Source organism: Lagopus leucura, unplaced genomic scaffold (genome assembly GCF_019238085.1).
Source record: "Lagopus leucura isolate 7727_CA_CO unplaced genomic scaffold, USGS_WTPT01 Super-Scaffold_797, whole genome shotgun sequence".
Lineage (NCBI taxonomy): Eukaryota > Metazoa > Chordata > Aves > Galliformes > Phasianidae > Lagopus > Lagopus leucura.
This window is the reverse complement of record NW_024962259.1, coordinates 1,694,216-1,720,114: the sequence shown is the minus strand read 5'-3', so window position 1 is coordinate 1,720,114 and position 25,899 is coordinate 1,694,216. Positions and strand designations below refer to the sequence as shown.

At 38.8% G+C, this 25,899-nt stretch overlaps 1 protein-coding gene across 2 annotated transcripts in view; it reads left to right on the top strand.

The window, feature by feature from the left end:
- Positions 1 to 1,829: 1,829 nt before the first annotated feature.
- Positions 1,830 to 25,899, top strand: part of CEP112 (centrosomal protein 112) — a 138,553-nt gene continuing 114,483 nt past the window's right edge. The window contains exons 1-8 of one of the 2 annotated variants that reach the window (XM_042865252.1): positions 1,830 to 1,895; positions 3,162 to 3,282; positions 3,539 to 3,729; positions 4,471 to 4,637; positions 9,279 to 9,375; positions 9,837 to 9,911; positions 15,714 to 15,761; positions 15,897 to 15,974. In XM_042865252.1, the coding sequence (XP_042721186.1) occupies positions 3,183 to 3,282; positions 3,539 to 3,729; positions 4,471 to 4,637; positions 9,279 to 9,375; positions 9,837 to 9,911; positions 15,714 to 15,761; positions 15,897 to 15,974 (756 nt within the window). In that variant the 5' untranslated portion in view covers positions 1,830 to 1,895; positions 3,162 to 3,182. Of the gene's footprint in view, positions 1,896 to 3,161; positions 3,283 to 3,538; positions 3,730 to 4,470; positions 4,638 to 9,278; positions 9,376 to 9,836; positions 9,912 to 15,713; positions 15,762 to 15,896; positions 15,975 to 25,899 lie in introns of those variants that run through there. The other variant, XM_042865253.1, reaches the window with a different exon arrangement.

Here is a 25,899-nt window from a genome sequence, read left to right as displayed (position 1 = left end):
AAACTGGTTCTATTCCCTCAATAAATTTCTCCTGGAGAACTGGTTCATTTCACTGGTTGACTGGTCATCCTGACTCACATTCTTTTTCACCAGCAAATGTAAGAGCAAATTTTGTTTTTCAAAGAGAAGAGTTTTGTGATTAGCATGATAGAGAGGTATTCATCTCTGAAGGCAATCCTTGGATATGTACCAACGAACAGCATACAAAAGAGTTGGCTTAAAAATTCCCTTTTCAAATATCAGATTAAAACAACAACAAAAAAAAGGCTTGTGGTGGTGAACAGAAATGCAAGCCTCACCATGTAATCCAGCCAATATGCTGTCCTTGAAAAGCCTACCTGGAAAGAGATGTGTTGTTACACCCATCAAACTTCCCAAAGCCTGCTCAGTAACAAAACTCTCTCCTCTGTGTTGGACTGACTTGAGCAGATCAGTTTCATTATGATTACAAAATTCCCATGACAAATCTGGGCACTGTAAGTGATGATTCAGAGGCGGAAATTTCAGCAGTTCAGCTACTAAAGCAAGTCAGTCTCTAGGTAGTCTTACTGTGTTGGAAAAATCTATCTATCTATATATTTCCAGTTGTTAATCATAATGAAGACATGGCCCAAACAGCAACAGCTAAAAATAATTTCAGCTGGTATCCAACTAGCAGCAATTAAAATAAAGAATGCAACACACCCAAGAATTACCTTCCACTTCTTTCAAGTCTTTGCTTTCAGGGTGCAGGCTGCAGCACAGCACTGAGGCACCTGGCACATCCCCTTTGCAAGGTTCCTGGGGGACCTCACGGAACTGGTGTCTCCTGCTTCTCCATGGGTGCTGCCTCATCCTCTCCTGGGCCCTCTTGATGTTTTTAATGTGTGTGCACAGCAATATGTGTATGGATACATTGTTCAGCTTGGAGAAGAATGAGTGAAGGCCTCATTGCGGTCTTCAGCTTCCTTACAAAGAGGAGCGCAGGGCAGTGCTGATCTTTGCTTTGATAACAGCGATAGAACATGAGGGAGCGGTGAAGATGTGGCAGGGGAAGGCCAGGCTGCTTAACAGGAAAAGGTTCTTCAGCAGGGGGTGAAGGGCACGGAACAGACTGCTCTGGGCAGCAGCCACCGAGCTGCAGGAGCTCAAGAGGTGTCTGGACAACAGTCTCAAACAGAGCTGGATTTTTGGGATGTCCAGTGAGGAACCAGGGATCGGACTTTATGATCTTTATGCATCTCTTCCAACTGATGATACTCCACGATTCTACATCTAAAATATTCAGCCATGTATGATGCATCGTTGTGAGGAAGAGCACAGGACACAGCAATGCCTGCACCACTTGTCAGTGACACACCAGCTTCTCAAAGAGCTCCTTCACTGCCATGAGACCCACGTGTGGGCCAGCCCGGGGCTGCATGGCCACAGCCCACGGCTGCACCTCACTGCAACAGCTTCCTTCACATCCATCAGTGCCCGCACGGACGGGAACTCGGCAGCACAGCAGGACCACCTTCAGCTTTACAAACTACACTCCTAAACGCAGCGTGTTTATTTTCTACAGCCCGTGCCACACAAGCAGAAACATCCACATCAAATTCAGGCGCGCTGCCCAACGCTGTCGGAGCTCTTTCCGAGCGGCACCGGCACATTTCGCGCCCTCAGGACGCGCACCGAACCGCCGCCACGTCCGCTCCGACCCGCAGGCCGTCCCGCCGCACGGCGCGGCCCGCGGAAACGGAAGCTCCGGGCCGTGCTGTCAGCGGAGGCCGCCGGGAGCGGGGGTGGGGTCGGTTTGAACCGTTGGCCGCTCGGCCGGGCCGGCTCCGCGCGGGTCTTTGCCCGCCGAGGGGGAGCGGGAACCGCCGGCCCGGCCCGACCCGCGCGAGGCCCCTCAGAGCGCGGACTGTGAGGTACGGCCGGCGCAGCGGCGGGAGGGCCGGGCGGGGGGTGGGTGCTGCTGGAGGCAGCGAATGGGAAATGCCGCCGAGTTCAGCGCGGTTAGGGAGCGGTAATCCCTACGGATGGCCGCGGGGCAGCGCGCCCACAGCCGGGTGCTGCTTCAGTGCGGCGCTGGTGAACGCGAGGAGGAAACGGAGCGGGGAAATGGGCTCAAACCTGCGGGGCTGTCCGAGCGGGCCTCGGCGGGCGGTGTGTGCTTTGGGCGGGGCTCTGCCATGAGCCGGCTGTGCCCGAGGCGGGGCGGGACCGCGGCAGTGCTATGGACCACAGATAGCAGTGCTATTGGCAGTGCTATTGACCACAGATAGCAGTGCTGTTGACCACACATAGCAGTGCTACTGACCACAGCAGGGCTATTGACTATGACGGTGTTGCTGACCATGGCAGTGCTGCTAATCATGGCAGCACTATTGACTATAGCAGCTCCATTGACCACAACAATGCTATTGACCACAGCAGTGCTATTGCCCATGGCAGTACTGCTGACCATGGCAGCTCCATTGACCATGGCAGCTCTGTTGTCCACTGCAGCTATATTGACCACAGCAGTGCTACTGACCACAGATAGCAGTGCTATTGACCACAGCAGTGCTACTGACCATGGCAATGTTGCTGACCATAGCAGTGCTGCTAATCATGGCAGCTCTATTGTCCATTGCAGCTCTACTGATCATGGCAGTGCTATGACCATGGAAGTGCTATTGACCACAGCAGTGTTATTGGCCACGGCCGCTCTATTGACCACGCCAGTGCTGTGGGGATGGAGCTGCCCTCCTCCTGCAGTGCTGTGTCTGTAAATGTCCTGACGGCATTTGAGAGTGCCGCTTTGAAGCCTCCTTGGTGCTTTTTGCCTGGTTCTTTCATTTAAAATAATAATAATACATGCTAATTATAGGGAGGAAAGCTGTTATAAACGCAGCTATTGCACAAACCTGTGTAGATGCTGTTTTATACAAATTGCGTGTAATTGAACACCTTTTTGTGTGGTTGGCAAATTTCAAATCTAAGCAAGCATGTTCTCATTGAAAATTTAATTCAACTTCTGTAGTTTGCAAATAATAAAAAAAAAATCCACTTATTTTTGTATGAATTCAATGAAATATTTAGCTTTATTTGTCATATCGTCTCAAAGCATGCCGCATTTTCGCCTAGGACAACTGGAGACAGATCTAGGGTGGTGTTTAACCTTGTCCATTTCAATGTGGGCAATCATACAGGTTGCTGTGTTTTCTGTCAAAATGAATGGAGAAGAGGAAACATGGAAAGAGCTGGATGCCGAATTTGATCGCTGCATTGTGGATGTGAAGCCTCACATACTAAAGCTGCAGCATAGGTCAGGTAAATACGGTAACACTCGTGTGTGGAGAAACACTAATAACAGTATTCTACCTTACTGCTAATTATTAGGTGTATGTGTCTTGCTTTACCAACCAAACTAGGAGCTTGGTGTCTGATGTTATAAGGCATTGTTTTGTGGGGGTTTTGTACAGCTTAGTTGCTTTCTAAGTCCCTGCTGCTACTTTTTGTGCCTTTCTGATACATGTTGGATTTTCCCTGATGCTATTAGAGGTTATACATGTGTCTACCTTTTCAGAACGCCAGAGGTGTGCTCTGTGGGTTAAAAAACTGTGTGAGCCCTCAGGAGCGGGTACAGGAATAGCGGGAAGGAAGAATCGGAACTCATATGCAAAACTTTTGCTCCACATGCTGAAACGAGGAGTGCTAGAAGATCCTTTTACACATGAACCAGAACCAGGAATGCTGAAAACATTACCTTCATACATGGTGAGCGTGACTTTATTGCTTAAATTTATTCTTGAAAATACCTGCAAGTCCTAGATCTGGCATAAAAGCAATTTGAATGAATTGAGTGGTGGTGTGTGTGGTCAGCACTGACTTTTATGTTATATATCGTGTAGCTGATATTTGAAATACCTTTCAGGGAACAAAATCCTTTATCAGAGACTTGTTTCTTCTGAATACAGATTCTAAGGCTTATAAAAATAGGTGTTAAGGAGCAGAAAGATGATACCTGCCTAATTTTTTGAAAGGGTATAATTTTTCTTAAACAGCAGATTGCTCTCTTGCATGGAATATGATGTGCTTAACTCATATGACTCAGTAGTCTTCCTTCCTGGCTTTTGCCATGAACTCCAGCTGTTTAAACTCTGAAAGAAAAGATACTGGTAGGCACATTATCACACATAGGCAGTGTTAAGCTTGTAGTTTGTTTTCAGAAGAATATATGAATATATTCTGAATATAACATGGCATACATCAGCTTTACTTGTGCGTGACCAGTCAAGTTAGCTGTGCTGAAGGAAGTAAAGTGCAGGAAAACATTGAAACATGCAGGCTGTGCTAATTGCCATGTGTGGGGAGGTAATATTTGCACACCTCACTGACTTCATCTGAAAAATAATTTTAATGCAACAGGTATTTGTGTAAGAAACTGTATTAACAGCATAAGGAATGTATTTGTGTAAGTATGTTCCAGTGTTGATTTTGCAGTTATTTCGATTACAGTTAATTTATTTTGATGAACCAAATTCAACAAGAATTCAAAGTAGTAGCCCAGACTACCTGCCTGACTGGGTGATGGGAGAGTTAGGAGAAGGTGGATCCGTGCATGAGGAATTGTGGACTTTATCTTCTAAAGAAGAGTCATCTTCAACAACAGCAGTTACATATGAGTAAGACTTTTATGTTTGCTTAATTCAATATTTGATTCATATGTAATGTGAATGGCAAGCTTTGCATGTTTTAATTTGCATATATGGATTTATTACACTTCCTCATGGACTCATCTGAAATAGTGTTTCTACTTGATGTACAGAAACATCATGAATTTCTTTCAACTTGATCAATTTTCTACTTTTCTGTTGTCTCATTCCTCCGTTATGTCTGCTTCCCATACTCCTGTATGTCTTCTTCCAAGTCTTATAGTTCTGTCTTTTTCCCCTTCCTGTTATGTTTAAATGTTACAAACATTAGAATGTTTTGATTATGCTGTCTACTACAAACACACAGGCTTTGGCAGCTGGTGCTCTATGCCTAGATGCTGCATGTTTGCACTGAGGGTAACAAAGTTTCACTACAGATTGTTTGCAGCTGTACATCAGAATTTGGAGTTATCTGTAGCTGCATCTTATTTTTGCAATCCGCTGTGGATTTGCAAGTACCAGCAAGCTTAAGCTGCATGTTCATTTCATATTATTATTTGGATATAGAGCTCTTCCTCTCCCATCTGATTTACAAAGCAGCTAAAGGGATGAAATATATCAGGTTATTAAGTCTTGGTTTCCTGTTGGCTTTTTGATGTATACACTTACAAAAAGTGTAAGTCATTATCATTAGCTATTAATTTTTTAGGCACGTTGATGTTTGTGCTGTCTTTCAAATTCCTTCTATTGCAATGCCAAGTCTTGAATTTTTAAATGGCTCAGCTGTGATTCATGCAGATTACAGGCACTCTCGCAGGTCATGGCACCTTCATATTGAGTATCTTGAAACTTTTCCTCCTATGTATCCCTCAACGGTGTGCAATTGTAACAATCATCTTAGAAGTTGCTCTTAAAAGTGATTTGTCTCATGATTCCAAGTGCTACGTTAATACTGAGGGGCTTTGTGGTACATCCCTGTGGCGCAGGTGGTTTGGTTGAGAAAAAAAGGAGTAAATCACTGAAGTAACCAGCTGTGTTACCATGTTATTACTTCTGGCTTTGTAATAAGAAGAGCCACTGGGAAGAACTGTCTAAATATTAAAGCAATTAGGCCTAGCCTTATGGGAATAAGGAATACGTTGTGCTTTAGACATGCTCTTTGAGACCTTAACTAAATGTGTGTAGCAAAAATGCTGAGTCCTGGCCTGAAGCAGTGATGGAGCACCTGGTGGGAAGGCAGGGCCAACCTGGGGGAGCTCAAGTGCGTGCAATGAACCTATGTGACCAGAAGGGCTGGAGCCAGGATCCACCCCTTCCCAGCCCTCATTTAAGAGCTGGCAGTGGAGGAACTTTGGAACTCTGACCTCCTTTTCCAGTCTATACCTTAAGATAAGGTTTAGCTTGATCTGGCAAAGTTTCCCTGAGATGTGGTTGGGGTACTGAAGTTTTATTTTGCTTTTTCTTTTTGGTCTTGTGGAACTCCTGCTCTATCTATATTGATTCTTGAGGGTTGGTAAGTTCTGTGGAGGCATGTGTTGCCTATTGAACTGTGGCTAGAGAAGCAAGTAAATGTGGTTGATGAGGTCGTTGGTTCAATGAGTTCTCAAGTGGACTCTGCTTATAGAACTTACATGCAGCTCCATTATCAGAATAAGGAAACTTGAATTGTGTGTGTTGGCAATTAGCAATTTTGATACCTCTGTATATTACATAATTTTTTAATAGAAGTAGAAAACTGTTAGACATGTGACTAACACAGGAAGAAATGCTACTGATTGTCTCAGCTACGGTGTGTCTTGGAGATGGTCTATTTAATGCCTATTTACAAGTGTCTATTTTAAGATATTAGCTATAAATGATGTGAAGATCAAGTTTTTCTTTGCATTTGCAGCTTAGATCTTGCTGTCAGTGCAAGACATAAAGGCACTGGAATATCTGAACTCTGCATCTCTTAATGAGAGCCAGCAGATGGCGATCGTGTCACGTTACGCTTCTGTCTGCCCAAGGATGTGAGGAGAGCTGCATCCGTAGGCGTGTGACATAGTACGATGGAAATGCTGTATTCCAACCGTGACTTAATTCTTACAGATAGACTAAAACATTTTCTCGAGGCAGAACAGATATGACAGTGCTTATGAGTATTTTTTTTTTTTTATATTTGTTTATTCAAGTTTCTTCTAAAGGAAGCAGACAAATGGAGGAGTTTTGTTTGTAGTTACTTCTATCTTGTGAGATGCGTGCTGCTGTGTAGGAAGGTTTTGGCTTTTCTTGATCAGATGCTGTTTATCTGGCTAAATAAGAAGTAGTAGGCAAATCTGACATGGAAACTAGGATGTAAGATCAAACAAGCTGGTGCTAGAAAGGTGCATCTTCACTAAAAAGCATTCTTTCAAGTTTCAGAATGTATTGTTTGGACAAAAATCTGACCTTCCTGGCTCTGTAGGAAAATTGTATTGTATGTTCATAGCACTACAGATTATGCCTGAGAAACACTGTTACAGATAATGTGTGGCTGATGCTGTACAAGAAATAACCAGTGAGTTGCCTTTGCTTTCTTCCTAGTAGCAAGTTTACAAATCTCCTTTATTAACAGCAAATTGCTTCCTTCTTCCATGCTAGTTCATGGTTGTGGTGGAAGCAGGAGTTGTGGGGCTGGTGTCAGGGCTGATAGCTCTGCACCTGCCTGCTGTGGGAGGAGAAAAAGCAATTCTTAAATAACATCCTGTGGTTGCTGGAGCCTGACTTGATAGCAGGAGGATAGAAAAGGGAGTGAACTGAGCAGTGCATGTTTGATATGAGGGAAGCTGCAGACCATCCTTAGTTTTGTTCGTAGTCAAGTAAAGTGGCTTCTTTTTCAGAAAAGCAAATACAGAACTAAGAATATAATTAGACTTTATTTAGTACTTTTTCCTGTTGAAAAGTATTAGAGGTAACTTGTTGGTTTGGATATTTATTAGCCCCTAATCTCACAATAATAGGAGCATAAATTCTGTTCTTTCTAATTTTAAACAACTTGAACTTCATTTAGTTGTTAGGTAACTGAATGTTGTTCAGAAAAATCCATTGATAAAAGGCCAGACTCGCTGGTAGCTAAAGATCTGTCTCCTTACATTGGAAGATAACTTTGTGTAAAATGAAGTCTTGGTAAGATATGAATGAATTGGAATGCTGGAAACAGTCAATGTATTATTATCCCTCTTCTGTGTTTTAACATCTGAGACTTTTCTTATCTAAACTCATCTAGTGTACTGCTTTTAATAGTTATGTTGCATCCATGTATGTTGTTGATACTGATTGTTGCTGGAAGGGAAGGTATGCTTTCAGTTGTTGTATTTCACTGTTTCCTGCTGCTTTGATGAAAGCTGGGGTGCTGTGCTTCTTGAAAAGTTACTCTGTGCATGTCTTCCTAGAAGCAACTTGTTTATATTTTACATACAACAGTTGTCTTTTTCTTCATAAACACTTAATTCATCTCAGTGTCTTTTGGCATAACTTACAGTGTAATTTTCTGCCAGATGGAAAGAATGAAGGGTATTTTAATGATCTGACTTGATTTTAATACTACATAGCTAGTCATAGGAAGGTGGATTTACTAACAGGAGTTTTTAATTATTTTAATGCATGTGGATTTGACACTGGAGGATATACTGGAAGATGTCTTGCTACTGTTTTGGATCTTTTGCTGTATCAACCTATCTAATAAACTCATTTTCTTTTGTTTTATTTTGTCCCGTGCTGCTGTTCTTTTCTTTCACTGTTCTGTAATTGAGAAAGGTTTGTTGTCCAGGTTTGTGAGTGACAGTTGTGTTCGTGTATTTCCTATTTTTAATTCACCTTTTGTTCATATGATTCATACAAAAAACTTTTCCACAAAAAATCTTTGTCCTTTTCAGTACTGGACGGAACATTTTCCTTCTGTTCTTGCACTGTCCTGCTGAGCTTTCCTTCCCATACCCTGTGTACATACTGCTACAGTCAATGAAACAGAACTGAAGTAAAATGCAGCTACTACAGCTTTGATTTATCTCTTGGACGTGTTGACTCCACCTTGCTTTTTCTGAGTCACTGCTTTTCTACTGAGCTGTGTCTTGCCCTTGTCTTCATGTTTGTGTGTTATGTAAGGACGTACCTTGACCTGGCACAACATTTTTGGTACTTCCTGAACCAGTCTTCCCTATGGGTGGCCAACCAGCATCATCGTTCCATTTTTTTTCTCTCTGAGTTGTCTGTCTTCATCCTATTGTGTCTGATATGTTTAGGAGTAGCAACCTGGTCCACAAGGAAGAGTCCCTGCCTGTAGCAGGAGGGCTGGCACGAGGTGATCTTAAGGGTCCCTTCCAACCCAAACCATTCTATAATTCTATGATTTATTCTAAAATCTGTTGGGAGACATTAGGTCATGCAGTAACTGAGAAACGCAACGAGCGCTTCTTAATATACAAGATATACATGATGTTAATTCTCACTTTAATGTACTGTTTAAGACCTTATACTCCTTTCTAAAGAGCCTTTAATAGTAAAAAAAAAATTCCTTTTTTTATACTATTTTTGACCATTATGTCTTCACAACGATCTTTCCTTTTTAAAAGGATGTTAGTTGAGGAGTAAAATCAGTTGTGTGACAAGTTGAAAATGAATTCTTCTCTTTCTGCTTACTTTCTGTAATAATAGAGAGAGATTCAAGTACGATGGGAAGCCAACACTGAGATCACAGTCTGTGAGTCCTCTTCTCCAGAATGATGGTGATGACCTAGCAGCACCTCTGCCTGTAAGATGCTTCACCTTTTTCTAATAAAACTTACTGCAGTTGCAATGAATTGCTGTTATCTATCCCTGTGAAGCTGGTTTTTTTCAGTTGTGTGAATGTGTACAGATGCAGATATTAAGGAAGGAGTGACACAAAAGGACTAAAGTCGCAACCTGCCCTCTGCAGGTACATGGGGAAGATAACTTCTTATAGGATGTTCTCAAATCATCCTAAAGGTTGACCTATGTTTAGTGTTTAATGTCTACTGCGTTGTTAATCCCAGGCTTGGAAAATTGTATGTGTCAACATCATCTTGTAGTACAGCATGCTGCTGGTAACTGAGCTATTTGACTAAAGCTATCACGGGTACCATGACACAGTTAGGAAGAGTTTTGTAGGTACTGCCAAATCTAACAATGTTTTCTTTAACACTATGTCTCTGTCAACTCTTCTGATATTTTATTTGACTTTTTCTGTTCCAGGACCATCATCATAAGAAAACTATTTCTGTGGATGACAGTGACCTTGATGCACGTCTCAGTAGTTGGAATCTTGGGGTAAAAAAAAACCAAAACAACAGTGCAATACTTACTTATGTACTTGAAATGAAAACTCCTTATTCATGTAGTGTGCAACTTTGAATTTAGTCAACAAAATTTTATGCAAGGATCAGTCTTTTAGAAATAAAGTGGTAAAGCTTGGGAAGGCTAATTATGAATTAGCGTAAAAGGAAAACATTCAAATATCTTATTTTTAAGCAATAATAATTTGATTGTCCTTAATGTAATTATTCATAAGAAAAAACTTTCTGCTGATCAAAACTAAGTATCTTTTTCCAGTAGAAATGCAGACTATTTCTAGAGAACTTGATAATATTTGAATTTATGCTAACATAAAGAAGAGTTTGTTGATGTATTATTAATAGGTGACCAGATAATCCTAATTCTTTACACTATTGTCAGCCTGGAGTGATATGACAGAATTCTCAAGTCTTGGTTGTAACACTCAGTGTTTTGCATGAACGGCTGAGTTCTCTTCAGAAGAAGCATAAATGATAAGAGAATGTGAAGTCTTCTTGTGTCCTACTCAGTGTTTCTCCTGCTGTTTTGGTGAATTTTAGCATTCTAAATGTAAATTGCATGCTTTCTTTTCTTCTGAGAGAGAAGAAAGTCTTGACCTTGAGGCAATCCAGGAGCTGCCTGACTGCTTTCTCCAAACTGAGGGTGTAGATAATGAAAAGATTAGTCTGGGGGATTGCTATTGCTCCTCAGAGCTCTTTCCATTTTATAGAGTAATATAAGATTGATTTGTAGCAGTCCTCAGTTTAAAGAAGAATATATCCTTCAAGGATTGTCTTTCCTTGTTTTTTAAGTGAGAAGAGCTGATTTTCAAAAGCTTTTCAAGGGTAGTTAACTTCAATTTGTGAAATTGCTCTTCAGGTGACTGAAACAAATGTACCAACAGTCACTTGCAGATTCTGAATATTCAGGTTACATGAATACCTGAATTATATGGTTGTTACAATACCTTGAGCTCTTAAAGCTGCTGTAGGGGACTACTTGCATGTGGCCTCTTACAAATTATTCCAGTCGAGGCTGACAAAGAATCCCTGATATCAAGCACTTTGTTATTAGTGTTAATCTTCTTTCTTGCTTGTCCCTTTAATTCTGTTTTTTTGTTTGTTTGTTTGTTTTGTTTTTCTAATTGAAATTTCGAGTTGCTTTCATTTTGGGTTAATAATAGAGGGTTATTAAACTACAACAATCCTCCACTGATACAGAAAGTCTCTTGGATAACAGATTGGCTACAGTGACACACAAATCAGTTGTTTAATTACCATCAATGAGAAGAGACTTGAACCAATTGCTAGTGAGAGATTGTGATCATGTGGGGCTTGTGGGGGTTACAGCAAAAAGGATTTGAGGTCGTAAAAGAGAGGCCTCAAAGTGGTTGGAGTTGAACAGTGTATTCCTGCTATGGATCATGGCCTCCAGTGGATATCTAAAGTAATCTTATCTTTTCTGTACCAAGCAGAGGTCAAAGCCAAACAGGCTGTAGTTTGGATGTATTTGTTATTATGGGTAATAACATTTTCTACACAAAAAATCAGACTCTCGCATCACTTTGCTTTCTAGTATTGTTGCTTCTTGTGAGTAACAAAAGATTATTTTTTTTGCTTGCCTTGCAGCATTTCTGATTATCTCTATCAAACATTTTATTGTTTAAGCTCTTTATATTCTGGGCATGATTGGTTAAATGTCTTTTTTTAAAAAAAATTTTTTGATTGTGCTAAGTTTGCTTTCCATACATGAAATGCTAATGTTAACTAATGTTAAATACATTATAAAAATGTGTTTTTCTTAGCCCTTATTGACTCTTATCTAAGCTGATGTGGGCTGTGCCTTATGAAGTGTTAATGCCTTGAAGTTGCATTTGCAATGTAGAAAAGAAAAAATCCTTTTGTATTATTGTTTGAAGGGGAAGTTTCAGAGCTGGGAGTTCAGACAATTCAAGTAATCTTTGGCCATCTTGTTACTCTGAACTCTTGTCACTGTTTAGATATTTTAGAATATATTGAAAAATTCCTTAATTGTCTTTGATATTTTATTAACAGCTGTCAATAAGCTTTTTGTTGGAAATTCAGTATACATCGTGAACTGGGCATCCCCACATTCCCATTAGTTATGTTCAAGAAGTAATTAAATGTTGTAAAATGTGTGGTATTGTGAAACATGTGGACTAGCTGGTTGGCTAAAGCAGTTACTTGCCTTAGAAACTTTTTTTTCTTCTGAACTTGTAGGTTGCAGATAAACACAATTTTTGTATATAAAATTTAAGTCATGTCTAGGAGTAAGAATGAATTAAATACCTGTGTATTCTTATCTGAGCAACCTGTTTTTCTTTTCCTGATACTTCTGGTACCTGGGTAAGTAGCAGAGGGGGGTTTTTAATCAGGGAGAATGTCAGTTTTCCTTATTGAAATTCATCCAGGACAGGAGTTAACTTTTTCTAGAAGTGGTGTCTTCAGTCCTTAGTACCTGGGCACTCAGATCTTGCCCAGAAGAATCTATCCTGGGAAACGTTATGGCAGGATAAAGGTTTAGGAGTATCAAGGTCAAAGGAATTCTGTGGTCATCGGCCTGAAATTCATTCTCCTTGCTGAAGGAATTCTATATAACACAGGGTTAAAGCAGATGCAAACACAGAGTTCTTGGATGGCTGCAGCAGCAGTGCATGATATGTTTTGTGTACTTGGCTCATGCCTGCCTGTGTCTTTCCAGTCTAGTTCAGCTCAACCACTTCTGTACAAACCATTTTATTATCTTCTGTTTGGTTTTTTAGTCTTTCTGCTTACTATAAACATATCTACCGTATATGTTATGGTGTTGGAGGGCAGCAACGCTGTGAAAACTTTCCCACAGTGAACTCCAAATGGTGTTGTGACTTCAAAAAATAAATCCTACTTCCATGCTGACAAACAACCTCCATGTGCTTTAATGTTCTTCCACTAAGACTGCAGAAGCGGCATTAAAGTGAACTTCCCTACAAATTATGATGTTAGATAAGAATGTCCTTACTCAAATTTCCTGAAGCTACTCAGCAGTTATTTCTGTAGGGAACATGCTGGCTGGCTGGGTTTGTTAGATTAAAGTCAGAACTTAGGGCAAGGTTCAGTTTAGCTGTTTACCATTTCAAAATCTTAAGTGTTCTTAACTCTTTCATGTGTGTTTTTCCATCCTTGTTTTGAAAACAGTCGCATTTTGTCTTTGAAGAAGCTTACAGGGGGAATGTGCAACAAGCCTGCTGATCCAAATGTTTTTTTTCCTGCACATGAATATATACAACATACCTTCTCATTTGTTTCTGAGCTATCAGAAGATGCCACCATGTATTATTGAAAATAAATATACCGTGATAAGCATCTTCTGAAGAACAAAATGTGACTTGGGGAGAGGTAGAACGAAGCCTTGTTATGATGTTTACTGTGTCAAAAGAGCAGAAGCTGTGGTGTAAGACTGACAGAAGGTCTGTATGCTGCTCTCAGCTTGAGGATATCCTGTGGCAGGACTTAGAGCACAGAGGGAACAGGAGCACTGTCATTGCTTTTGTGAGAAACCATCTTAGCTCAGCTTACTTTCCCTATCAGTGCGTCACTCATTGCTTTAATTGCTGGCTTGTAAGTTCTGTGCTTTGAAAATGCATCCTTTTGGCTGCTATGTGCAATAGAGACTGGAAATGTTGGAGTTAAAAATTATGGCTTGTTTACGTCAAACTCAGTTTTGGATTTTGTGTTTTTATGCTGAATCCTTCATTATTTTTTTTTTTTTTTCAATGTATGGGGGGGAAAAGATGTTAACAGAAATAGTCTACTTTACGGGAAGTATTTTTTTATTCCCTCTTAATGGGAATCTGGTTATGTATAGCCCTCCCAAAGCCAAGATTTACTGGTTTATGGGGACTCAAGAACAAGAAGGTGACAGTGCCAGTCCTCACAAACTGAAAAATGGTTTCTTGTCTGACTGCCCAATAGAATAGGAGAAACAAAAGTCTTTGCTACAAAGAGATTCAAAATGTCATTTTTTATGAAGAAGTGGTATTTACAAATTTGAGTTCAATTCTAGTTCAAATAAAGATGTCTTTCATGGTGACATTTATTTGGTTCATACTCTTAAAAAAGCATGATGTGATTTACTGTTCTCATGGCAGTCCTTCAGTTTCATACATATGTATTTTGGTTTGTCTTTGACCTTTTGCTTATTATTTTTAAATTTGCATGTTTCTCATAAATACAAGCTTTTTTTCTTTTTTGGGCATTCTTTATTGTGATATTCCCTCTTTAATGTGGTATAATTTTGAGAACAAGAAGTTTTGCGGAAGGCCAGCATGAAAAGAATGGATGTCGAGACATTAAATGTTTACAGATCAGTTTAAGTGGATATAATCCACAACAAGTAACAAAGTGGGAACATTTAACTTCAAAGCACATATGGCTGCTGTTACAAAATCAAAAAATGAGGGACTTGGGCCATGCAAAGTATTGGAGACACATTTTCCTTCTCCCTTATAAACAAGCAAGATATACCAGAGTGAGCAACTTCGTGGTCGGATAAAGTATTTGAATTAATCATAAATATTTGCACCTTTTTTAAACTTAAAAGAAGCAAAAGTGTTTTTTTTAGTGGGTGCAGAGAGGGTGCCTTTATTCATTAAGGTCTACCCATGTTTTTTGCTGTGCCAATGACTGTGGCATATTTTTAAAGCAAAAAACATAAACCTTAATGTGAGACTTCTGTATTTTAGTAAACTCATTGGACAAGGGAAACGGCTTACTTAATAAACTACTTACCATGAGAAATACACCATTAAAATATTGGATAGTACTGTTCAATGAAACTGAAGGCACATGTAAAAAATGCTAATATTTTCAAGTACTTCTGGGTGAAATATGGTAACTTTAACAGCATATAGAAATCCTACCTAACCTTTTAGGGAAGGAGATGAATAGCACTGTATCAAATCAAAATTTCAGAGGGATTAAACCTCTCTCACCACTGATAAGTTCAACACAAAAATTTATTTAATAGTGCTGGAGAAAGTGCAAACATCTGATATATTTGCCACGCCTCATAGATCTATTTAATCTTTCTTGTTAAATAGACTAAATTTTATAAAATATGTATTGTAATCACATTCCAATTCCAAATCTCGCTGTCACGTTTTATGGGATTATACTCTTGAAAGCTTCTCCTGAGTTTTAGAGTCCCTGTGATGTGATGCTTGAGTCCCATCATCTGAGGAAAATTAAAAAGATACAGCTCTCTGATAGAGGAATTGGGATCTGAATGGTGTCCTGTATCCAGTTATTAAAAATAGTGATTGAAAGAGCTGCCTTAATTGTACAGTACTGCTAATGAATTATTTCCTTGTTTTGTCTCTGTCCTACATATGTGGATACAGTTTTAACAGTCACGTTTTTTCAAAAACGCGAGATTAAAATCACTGTAATCAGGAATATTCTCTAGCTTTACACTGATTTTAAATGGAATTTACCCAATAAAGTTCTTTTGGTAGGAACTGCATGTAGCAAATCCTATAAAACTGTTTAGTAGACTATTATCCAGCCAACCTTAAAGTCATTGGCTCATTTTGAAATTAAGATAAATGATTTAAGATATCAGGACTTGCATTAAAACCTTTCTCAAGCTTTACAATATTTATTACCAATTTGTTAGGTCTTTGGAAGTACATTCAAATGGTTTTCTTTAACCTTGCTGTTTTATTCTGTGTTTTTCTTTTCCTGTTTGTGAGAAATAAGACATTGCTGTTATGATTACATATTCTTTAACTTTGTTTTTCAGCTTGAAAATCCAAGATATTTACGGGAAAAACCAATCCCAGTGTCTTTGGTAGGTATTTATATCCCCTTGGTATTTTATAAGGGCAAGCAAACTTGCTCAGTAAATTTCCTTTCTGTTTAGGAATGATTCCTAGTCGGGGTCATTACTTTGAACTCAGAATCTGTTTTTTTTCTTATTCAATAGAAGACATCCAAAATTGGCCTAGGAAAAGGTAGCAGTTTCCAGGAAGACCCAGCACTGTTTCGAATGCACGAGAAGGAGGTAAGGTGCTATTTAGTCTTTTTAGGGTTACAGCTAAATTAGCAAGTTAGGGCATTTGTTTGTTGATTTGAGTATTCGCAGGGCAGCTTTTATACCAGAGAATCTGATGTATTTTCCCTGAAGTGGTAGGGTTTTCATTAAATAACGTATTTCTCAATTGCTTAGGGAATAAAAGGGACTTTCTGAATAGATGGACTAGACTTTTGGAGGAATATTTTGTGTTGGAAAGAGGGAAGCTAGGAATTTTCCATATTTTCCTCAGAGCAATGGATTTATGGAGTTAACTTTCTGTATGTCTTTAGAAATCCACAGATGTAAACCTGATTTCTATTAAATCCTACATTATTTCTGTTTCCCTCATCTAGCTCCAGTCCTCTTCATTTGCATTTTTATATTATTTCTTTTGAGGTTGTTTTTTTTTTTTTTTTTTTTTTTTTTTTTTTTTTTTCCAAGAATAATGATGATGATATAATGTGCCTATCTGAATCTCTCATATTCTATTATTTTGTTTTGAGCTTTGGCAGTATTTTTGTGGCCATTCCTTTTTTCTTTTCTTTTCTTTTTTTTTTTTTTTGGTAGTTCAAAACCTGAAAATAAGCTGCATTTTTCTGGTATTTTTGCCATAATCTAATTTAGTTTAAAATCAGCCATTTAAAATCAACCACGAGGTAGAACTTGAACGTAAAGCATTTAGGACATAGATTCTTCTGCAGTCTTATAGTCATCACATATTATTGGGAGTGGTCTGGCAGACCAGGCTTCAGGAAGTCAAATTCAACATGTATTAGGAGGAAAACAAAACTAAAGCCCAGTCTTCTTTCCCTCTTCAAATCCTTCAACTTTCTGTTTTTAGTCTTATGTTCTTGGGAAGTCAAATCATGTATATGCAGGGAACCTGGTATCCAAAAGTCCTTAGACACATGTAGGACAGGTATGAGATGGAAAGGAAGAGGTGTCAACTGGAAACTGAAATAATTCCTCCTTTGCATGCATGGTGTGTTGTAAGGGCACCTATGAATTGGAACTGTCCTAAAGCTGATTTCAAGAGCGCTTTAGAAGGCACAGGGGAGGTTATATTTGCTTTGCAGATGCTTTTGTTGTTATGTAGTAATGTATATGTAATATGTAATGTACATGGGAGTTTGCTCTGTGTTGGTAACTGGGAATCTAATGTGATGCTTAAATAAGCAGCCTGACACAGTGTATTTCACTTTCTCTGCACTGTTCAGATATTCATTGTTCTTTCTCACTGACAGCATTCAACCACCATTGCCTCGGGATGAGGCACGACAAGGTTTCACAAGATGTGAAAATAGACTAAAAAAGAAATAACTTGTAAGCACATTGTTGTCATTTAAATAATGTTTTCAAATTAAATGAACAGGAATGCATGCCAAGTTGCTGCACAAAATACTCAGTGAATGATTTTCTAGTTCTCTGGAAAAATCCTTCAAACCACGCAGTAAAAATCTGGTACTTGCTAAAGTTGCTTTACTGTGGGGTAGTTTAAACAGGAAAAGTTGTGAAATACTTTTATAATCACTATGTGTGTGCTATTAAATGGAAAACTTAAATGTGTTTTCTTCTTATTTTGTGAAGCTCAGTGAAGAATAAAGCCTTTTCATTTGTAGAATATAGTTGCATTAACAGGAGAGAGAAAAGTGCCATACCAGAGTTTGTAAACCTTGAGCTGTTTTCAACCTCTTTGTAGTAGGACAGGAGAACATAAAATAGGATAACTGTGGTTTTTGGCTTTTAACCTTTAGACCTTTGTTCATAAACCATTCCTGCACCTGTTTTGACTCTGTAATGCTAAGCACATGGCTATTTTCTATGATAGCCACATCACAGTTTTATGAGAATGTGATCATCGTCAGGCAGTGGTTTTTAGTAATGTTTTCCCCAAATATTTCTGATATGGATTAAACCATTTGGGAAGCTGCCATTGCTGTAGAATCCTGGGTTTAAACAAGGAAGATGCAACAAAACAAATACATCAGTTTCCAGCAGTACAGCAAAACAGAACGGATTGCACGAGGAGCTTATCTTGATAAACAGGGAAAAGCTTCACTTTAAACCTCAGCTTGGGTCATCCTGGGTGCTGCTCAGTGCTCCGCAGAGTGAAGGAAGGCAGAAGAAATTCAAGTTATCAGTGGTTTTCAGAAAAATAAAGGCAACACGGCTGCTAACATTCCATTTTTAAATACTTTTGGGATTTAAAAGAAAAAATAAATTTGTTAATGATTTGTTAAACCTTTCTCAAATAACTAGCTTACCTGAATAATATATCCTTCAAAGAAGCTTTGACGTCTACTTAAAGAAGCTCCATTTCTTAATTTTTCAGTTTGGTCAGTCTTAAAATGAACAAATTCCTAAGAAAAATTGTTTTAAGCTGAAGTTTACCAAGATCACTAGGAGTAAATCGAATACTGAGTGCTATACACCAACTGTATTGTTATTAATACTTTATTTCTTGGTTTACACAATGTTAGTGCTTTGTGCAATAACTACTGCAAAGCGTCATCTGTCTGGGATAACTGAAAACGTTGAGGCTTTGCAGTATTTTTGATGACTTTATCACTTTATCCAGTGATAACGTTTGGATTTTGGAGTACAGATGCTTTCCCAGCTTTCTGTATCCCAAAGCAATGTGGCAGAAGTGGTCGTGTTTTCATCTGGAGCAGTGTTGAGTTGTGCAACTGAAGGGAGGAGTAGTTGTGGGGAGGTCGAGGGTTGAATTTCCAAGAGGATATGGAATATCTGCAGGATAATTTCCCCCAATTTGTTACATGGAGTGAGGACTGAAGAAGAGAGAGTGAAGAGCTGAAAGATGAGCTGAATAATGAAAGGCACCTGAGAGTGCCAGGAATGGGGAAAACTTCTTTCTCCTGGAAATGCGTTTTAACTGATTGAGGACTGTATGAAAGCCAGGAAGGAAGAACGTGTTTGTTTTCTATCTTTTCAAGAATTGTTTAAATTAGTGATGTAGAACTTTTGTCTTTTAAACTTCATTCATGTTCTTCTCCTTTATTTGTGAATAAACACTCAAATCTTGTTTGAAAAGGCCATCAAGCCGTATATATAGTTCTGCTGAGACAAAATTTCTGGGATTTATTCATACGTACATGCTAAGAGAAAATCAGCATGCTGCAGTGTTGATCTGGCTGAAAGTGTTCTGAATGTAAGGTGCTGAAAGCAGAAGATTTACTGTGCTTCTCACTTATCTGGCAGGAGGTTGTACCTTGAAACTGAGGGTTGTTAAGGGCTGTGATGTAGAACATTGGATGTAGTGAAAGAGAAGGCAGGGAGGAAAGTAAGCTGTAGAATTTGGGAGGTATTATCAGTGAAGGGAGATGGAGTTTTAGAAATAAATGAGTAAATGACGTGGCAATAATGTATGTGCCACTGCAGTTAAAAGGAGATGGGCATGCTGTGTTTGAATGAATCAAAATATCAGATCAGATTAGGAAATGATTAATCAAGAGCAGTGAGACTGTGACTGTAATGTCAACAGCAGGTGACATTGCTTTCTCCTTTCTTCAGTTCTACGAAGGGATCAGTGGCATTGTCCTTCTGGTTTTGATTTCTTCCTCTTAATTGCTTTGTTCTATGCTGAAGTACTTAAATACATGAATGAGGCACTTAATGCATGCCAGAAAAGAAACAATAAATAAAACTAATATGGAGACAGTATTCTAAAAGAGGGATACTCGTAATTAAATTAAGCTTGTACTGATGTAAAATTAACATTACTTTGCTCTGAGCTACAGCATGGATTTGATATTTTTCCTCATTGAAAACATATTTTGTTCATATTTTCCAAGAATGGCAACAGAGTCTATCAGTACAGTTCTTTTACACTATAACAAAGCCCAACTCCTGATAACGTGGGGAGGGAGGAGGTCAGGTTTCCCTATGACTTCAGATGCAAAATTTCAGGACCTGGACCTCGATATTCACTGGGACCTGGCATTTGGTGGAGTCCCCCGAAGGTGTTTGAGCAACACCGAGATGTGGCACTGGGGACACGTTATGGGGATGGCTTGGGGTTGAACTTTGTGATCTTAGTGGTCTCTTCTAACTGTGATGATGCTACGATTCCCCATGCAGGGACGTGGTTCAGTGGGGATGGTGGTGATAAATCAACGGTTGGACCTGATGATCTTGGATTCTATTCTCACTTGTATTAATTTACTGTTTCCCCTTCTTTTGTCTCCCTGTTAATTCAGTCATTCTGTTCTTAAACTCCTGGCTGTTTTCAAATTGGTAAAATTTGTTAAGACTTTTAATTATGGTGGATATTCTTGTTAAAATGTCTGAATGTTCAGGTGTGGCCCGTAAGAGGCAAGAAAATCCAAAAAGGCAGATAAGACACAGTCATCTTTTCTTTTTTTACTTCTCCATAAAGTTTCTTGTGATAACTTGGGTAAGAAAATATGTTTATTTCCCTTTAAAAATGTTCCAAGCAGTCAGTATTGTGACTTCGAATGTTTCAATTCAGGTTTTTTTTCTTTATCCACAAACCTGATGTCTGTTTTGAATTCAGTGTTTGATTTATTTTGAGAATTGAGTTGTAAACTGACTCTCACTGCTTAGTTATCATTCTGAGCAGCGATCTGTTCGTTCACATTTAGAAATGCAGCAATCTTGACTTCTGTTAACATGATTCCTGACTGATTAATGTCCTGTTCCTAAGAACATATGCAAGTTGTCCATTGTCTTCTGTATGAGGAAATCACATCCTGTCTGCTTTGATAATTCCTTAGAATGTAATGTAATAAAACCCAAACCTTATTTTATTGCTAGACTGGTGTGAGACATACAGCGTATGTCAGGATGAGACATGTTTTCATAAGCTGACTTGTGATTTATAATTCCCAATACTAATTGGTCTGGTCATAGAGATATATATGTACGTGTGTGTGTGTGTGTGTATTTATTTGCTGCAGTTTGTGAACTATGTCTTTAATTATTGCACATATGTGCTGGAGACATTGAGAAAGATCAAAGAGGTAGGTTAGCAATTCAAACTAGTGTTTTAACCAGTAGAATGTCCAGATGGTTGCCAAGCAGCTGGGAATTAATCTTTTGCTGCATGATTAATCTCTACCTCAAAGTGTCTCTTTTTCTTTTTAAGTCTGATTTTTTTTTTTTCACATGTATAGATCCCATCTTTTTAAGGCAGAAAATACATTGAGTGGAAAAAGTAGGTACTATGTGCTCTTATTGCCACGTTACATTTGTGAAATAAAAACAGAAGTACAGTTTTAATGACTCTTTAGATCTTGAAATGAGTGCAAAAAGTTCAGTAGCTGGTGAGCACGAAAAGATAAAGAATAATGCAAGGAGTATAAGTTGTGTTGACTGAGTGTATACAGAATAATTCATTTCACTGGACTCGGCACTAGGTGGAATTAGGTGAACTTTTCAAGTAGTATGTGCTGTTTGATTTGACTTGGGTTTACTTGCTCCCTCTTAAATTGGCGTTGACCTCTGCATGTTCACAAGGTTCATCAGGATTCACGTTTAGTACTGGCGACTGAAGATAGTTTATTGCATTTCTGAGCTCTCTTTTATGTGATTGCATCTGATAAGTTATTACCATAGAAAAGCTTTGACAATTCCTATACATATTTAACTTCTTTGATGCTTACTGATACTTCCTGCACTATGAATGGCAAACGTATTTATTATGCATGGGAAAGGGACAGTTACCACTCCAAAGAAAGCCATTAAGTTGTGTGACGTGCTGTAGTGCTAATATGACTGTTTATTAGCTAACACATCTTGGAGGGAAAAAAACACCGTTCCAAGTTACTAGCATAGTTGGATCTCAAAGCAGTGTGCTTTCCTGCCTGTTCCCAGCACCCTCAACTTGATAATCTGTGAAAAAAAATAATCTCTTTCAAAAGAGAACAGTAAATGACGTTTACGCATCAATACCAACAATTACCCATTCAGCTCCTTTTCTGTATACAGAAAATGCTCAGTGTCATTAAAAAGAAGTCAGACATCTTGCTTGAAGGTGTAAAGCTGATATGATCTGGCCTAGGATAAAGCTTTTCATTTTTAGTGGCCATGGAAATAGAGTAATGTCCTACTAGTTTTTCTTACATCAGTTAATATCTAGTTTCTCTTCAAACAGTGCTCTGTTAAAATGGTTTAAGTGGAAGTAGTGGCTGCAGTGCTTTTAGAGTGCAGATACAAAGGAGGTTAGAAATGTGGAGAGAAGAATAAATGTTTGTTAGGTCAAATAATGTAGTCCAGATCATAAACATAGGCTTTTGTGGAGGGACCTTTGCATCTGGGCAGAATGCCATGTATACAGAGGCTCTTTTTACATTCTAACTTCTGGCTTGCATATTTCACTTGTTTGCTGGTTTGTTGAGGCTGTGTAGTCTTTGCAGCAGAGACTTCCCAAGACTTTTTCTTAACCTTAGGCATTATTTTGGATACAAACATGGATAGCATTTAATACAAGAATTTGGAGTAGTTGTGTATCCGCAGTTATAAATTCATTCATTTTTTTGGAGGAGCAGATCTCTGTGTGACTCTGAGAAGATGAGCGCAACACCACCAGGAAGAAAGCCCAGTGTTGATGTGGATCCTAAATGGAAAACCTGCTTTTACTGTGTGTAACATTGCACTATGAACAACATTGAATGCCATTTAGAAGGAGATTGAGTCTTTTTTCACTTTTAAGATAAGAGTTGCTCTATTTGATATTCTCATGTGATATGCACACTTTGTTTTGCTGTAGACACTAGAAGGGATATGATGGCTGAGCTCATAAACGTGTGAAAGATAAAGTGTATTTCTACATCCATCTGATGTCTGATTACCTTTTTCTCTTCACAATATAGTGCCTCTTTTCCTTGATTAAAAACACTTGCAAGAGTAATGAATACTGGTTTACGGAGAAGGGTGTGTGCATGTGAGTAGAGGGAACTTGATAAATATGAGAACTAATGCTCAAATTTAGATCCCACGCATACATTTCTATTCAGATGACTTACTATGAAGTACTGATTTCTTCCACTTTTTCCTTTCTCTGCAGTGGCATGTGCTGGGTGCTTTGCCTCTTAAGCTTCTCTAAATGTTAAAAATGGAAGTGTTGGTATACCTCAAAGTTTTTTCTTAGACAGGTTTGAGGATACAGCACAAGATACAGGAAGAACGCAATGAGAAAATTCCTCGTTAATTATAGTCAGAGCTGCACTATTGCTTTTGTGCAACTGTCTTTATGCATAGTCCTGGGTATTTTTCAAGTACAGTATCTCTTGCCATGTTAAACTTGAGTGTGTTTCTATAGAAAGTTCTAGCTGTTTTTTTAAAGAAATCTCTTTCCTCCATGATAATATCAAAGCTTTGTATTGTGAACTGATTTCTTGAAAGCAGCTGCATTACAGCAAGACAAATAAGTTTTGTTGGACATTGTAAGATACACGAGTCATTGTTCTGCATTGTTAGCTCTCACTTTGAAGTTCTCATTTCTTGTTTACATCATTCTCCCCCTTTCCTCTCTTTTTCTGTCCCCCATATATTCATAGACTTGGAAAATATCTGGCAGGCGAACAATACTGTTTTGTCAAATATCCAAAAACCTCTGATGGATGTTAGGGCTTCACAGTGCCACCTCTGGCCCAAGGGGGATCCCTGGAATGAAAGCAAATGAAGAGCAAGCAGTGTTTCAAATCTGTCTCTGAACTACAGCCTCAAATCCGCATTGTTCCTTTACTTGGAGCCTGACTTTATGATCAGGTCTTTGAATATTTCTAGATTACTTTTTTTAGATAGTGACAAGATGAATATTTGCCTGTTGTCACAAAGAAAATTGGAGACATCACCTTTATTTTTCCAAAGATTTCTGACGCTTGCAGGTTGCTCTATCAGCTTTAGTTTGACAGCTATTAAAATTGTCACAGTAACAAACCTGCATGTGAAATTGTAAGACAGCGATATGAGGAAAATCTGTTGTGAGGTAACTGCTTACTGCTTTTAGTCTATGAGGGTATTTTTGTTGGTTGTTTTGTTCTTTAAATCAGGAAGAAAGTGTGAGGAGGCCCATCAAAGCAGTTCTGTTCTTCATGGCTTTAAATAACAGAGACAGCACAGATGTTTGACATCAGTGATGTTTACATGGCCTTAGGGTTTAATTGCCTCATACTCTTTGTAAGGAGAGTAAACAATGACAGAAATCCAAAGGAATGGTGGTCAGGATAGCAGTGGCTGCATTTCATACATAGTTGCAAACTTCTGCAATATAGCCAAATATCTACACAATAGCTGGGTGGGTTTTTTTGTTTCACAGAATCACAGAATGTCAGGGGTTGGAAGGGACATTTGTTTCAGTGGTAAGATGTCATAAGCTTAATGTTCTCTGCTGCTGGTGATAAAACATTAGAACTGATGAGTGGCAGGACAACTGTTTGCTCCTAATGAAATGGATGACGTATGTTTTTCTAAGCTGCTTTTACCTGTGTTTTTTTTTTTTCCTAAAACTGAGGGATGTGTTGGTTACTGTGGTGAGTTTGTTTCTCAGTGTGTTAAATGCCCAAGTGGGAAGAGCACTTTATGGAAGAGGAGCAGAGGAGCATGTAAAGTTCTCAAGTGCTGTGACACTTGATATTTGGAATTTGGTGGCTACGGATATGCACTTAGTTTTGTTAGTGTGGTTGTCATTTCTAAGATGCCCCTTTGATAAAGTGTTAAAACTCAAAAATCGAAGGGGAGAAGTTGTACCCAATTGTGAAATGAGCTCATTTGCTTCAAACCCAGCCTTAATGAGGCCCTTTTCTAAAATGTTTTCATCCTACTCCGTATTTCTTCTCTTACGCCTTCACAGAGCTGGGGCAAGGCCAGCTTCCAGAGGGTGGGCCAGAAAGTTGGCTCTGTTGTTGCTGTGCTTCTTGGCTTTCTCACAGGTTTTCACAGAATAAATCACGGATGTAGGGTTTTAAAACTAATATCTGTATTTTTACAGCAAATACTTGCATTGACATTTCCAGACGTTGCAGTGAAAAGGGATGAAGGTGTGTTGGAAGTATTGAACCCTTATCAAATTTGTTGTCTGGTGTTATTATGACCAGCTACTCTTTACAAACACAGATTTCATCTTGAAACAAGCTGAAAACTTCAAGTGCACATAAGTTATTGAATTCCAGACATTTTAAAATTGGGCTCCCTAACATTTATTTGATCAGTATGTAATGAAGTGACAAAATTTTCTAAGCTGTGGATGAAACAAACAGGGCTGAAGAATGTTTGGAGTGCTGAGACTAGAGAACTGGAGAATTTCGCTGTGAGTTTATGGAAGTTAAGAACCGTGGGTGCTTTGCAGGTATCCTTTTCAGTTTTGGAATGATTCCTTGTTGGTTTCCAACATCCAATTCCTTTGGGATTTTTCAAGCAAGTTTGTTTATTTATTTATACACACACGCACACACAGTATGTATATATTTAATAGTTTTGTTACTACAGTGCTTTGTGAAGAGCTGCCTTCTATGTGTTCTTTATCTTGGACACACTTATTCGATTTGTGTTGTTTGATTGCAGTTAGCTCCTCTGAGATGAAGCTGTCAATCCTTTTCAGAAAGTAGTCCCAAAATGTGTGAAATTTTATGCAAGATCCGTTCTCCTGAAATTAGTTATTAAGTGGAAGCCAATTTCAAGTACAGTCATTTCTGCTGTCAACCTGTGGAGAAAACAGCAGGACTGAGAACAACCGCTGTCACTTGGAAATGTATGCCTGTATTTCATGCAAGGCAAATTTTACTTAGGCTCACTTTTATGATCTTTCAATATACAGATTAATAAGAAGCACAAACCAGATCTCCACTGATGCAAAATGCCCAAGATTTATTTCTATAAGCCGAGACAGACTCACTTTAATAAGTTTCAAATGTAATGTGTTGGTGTTTAATAG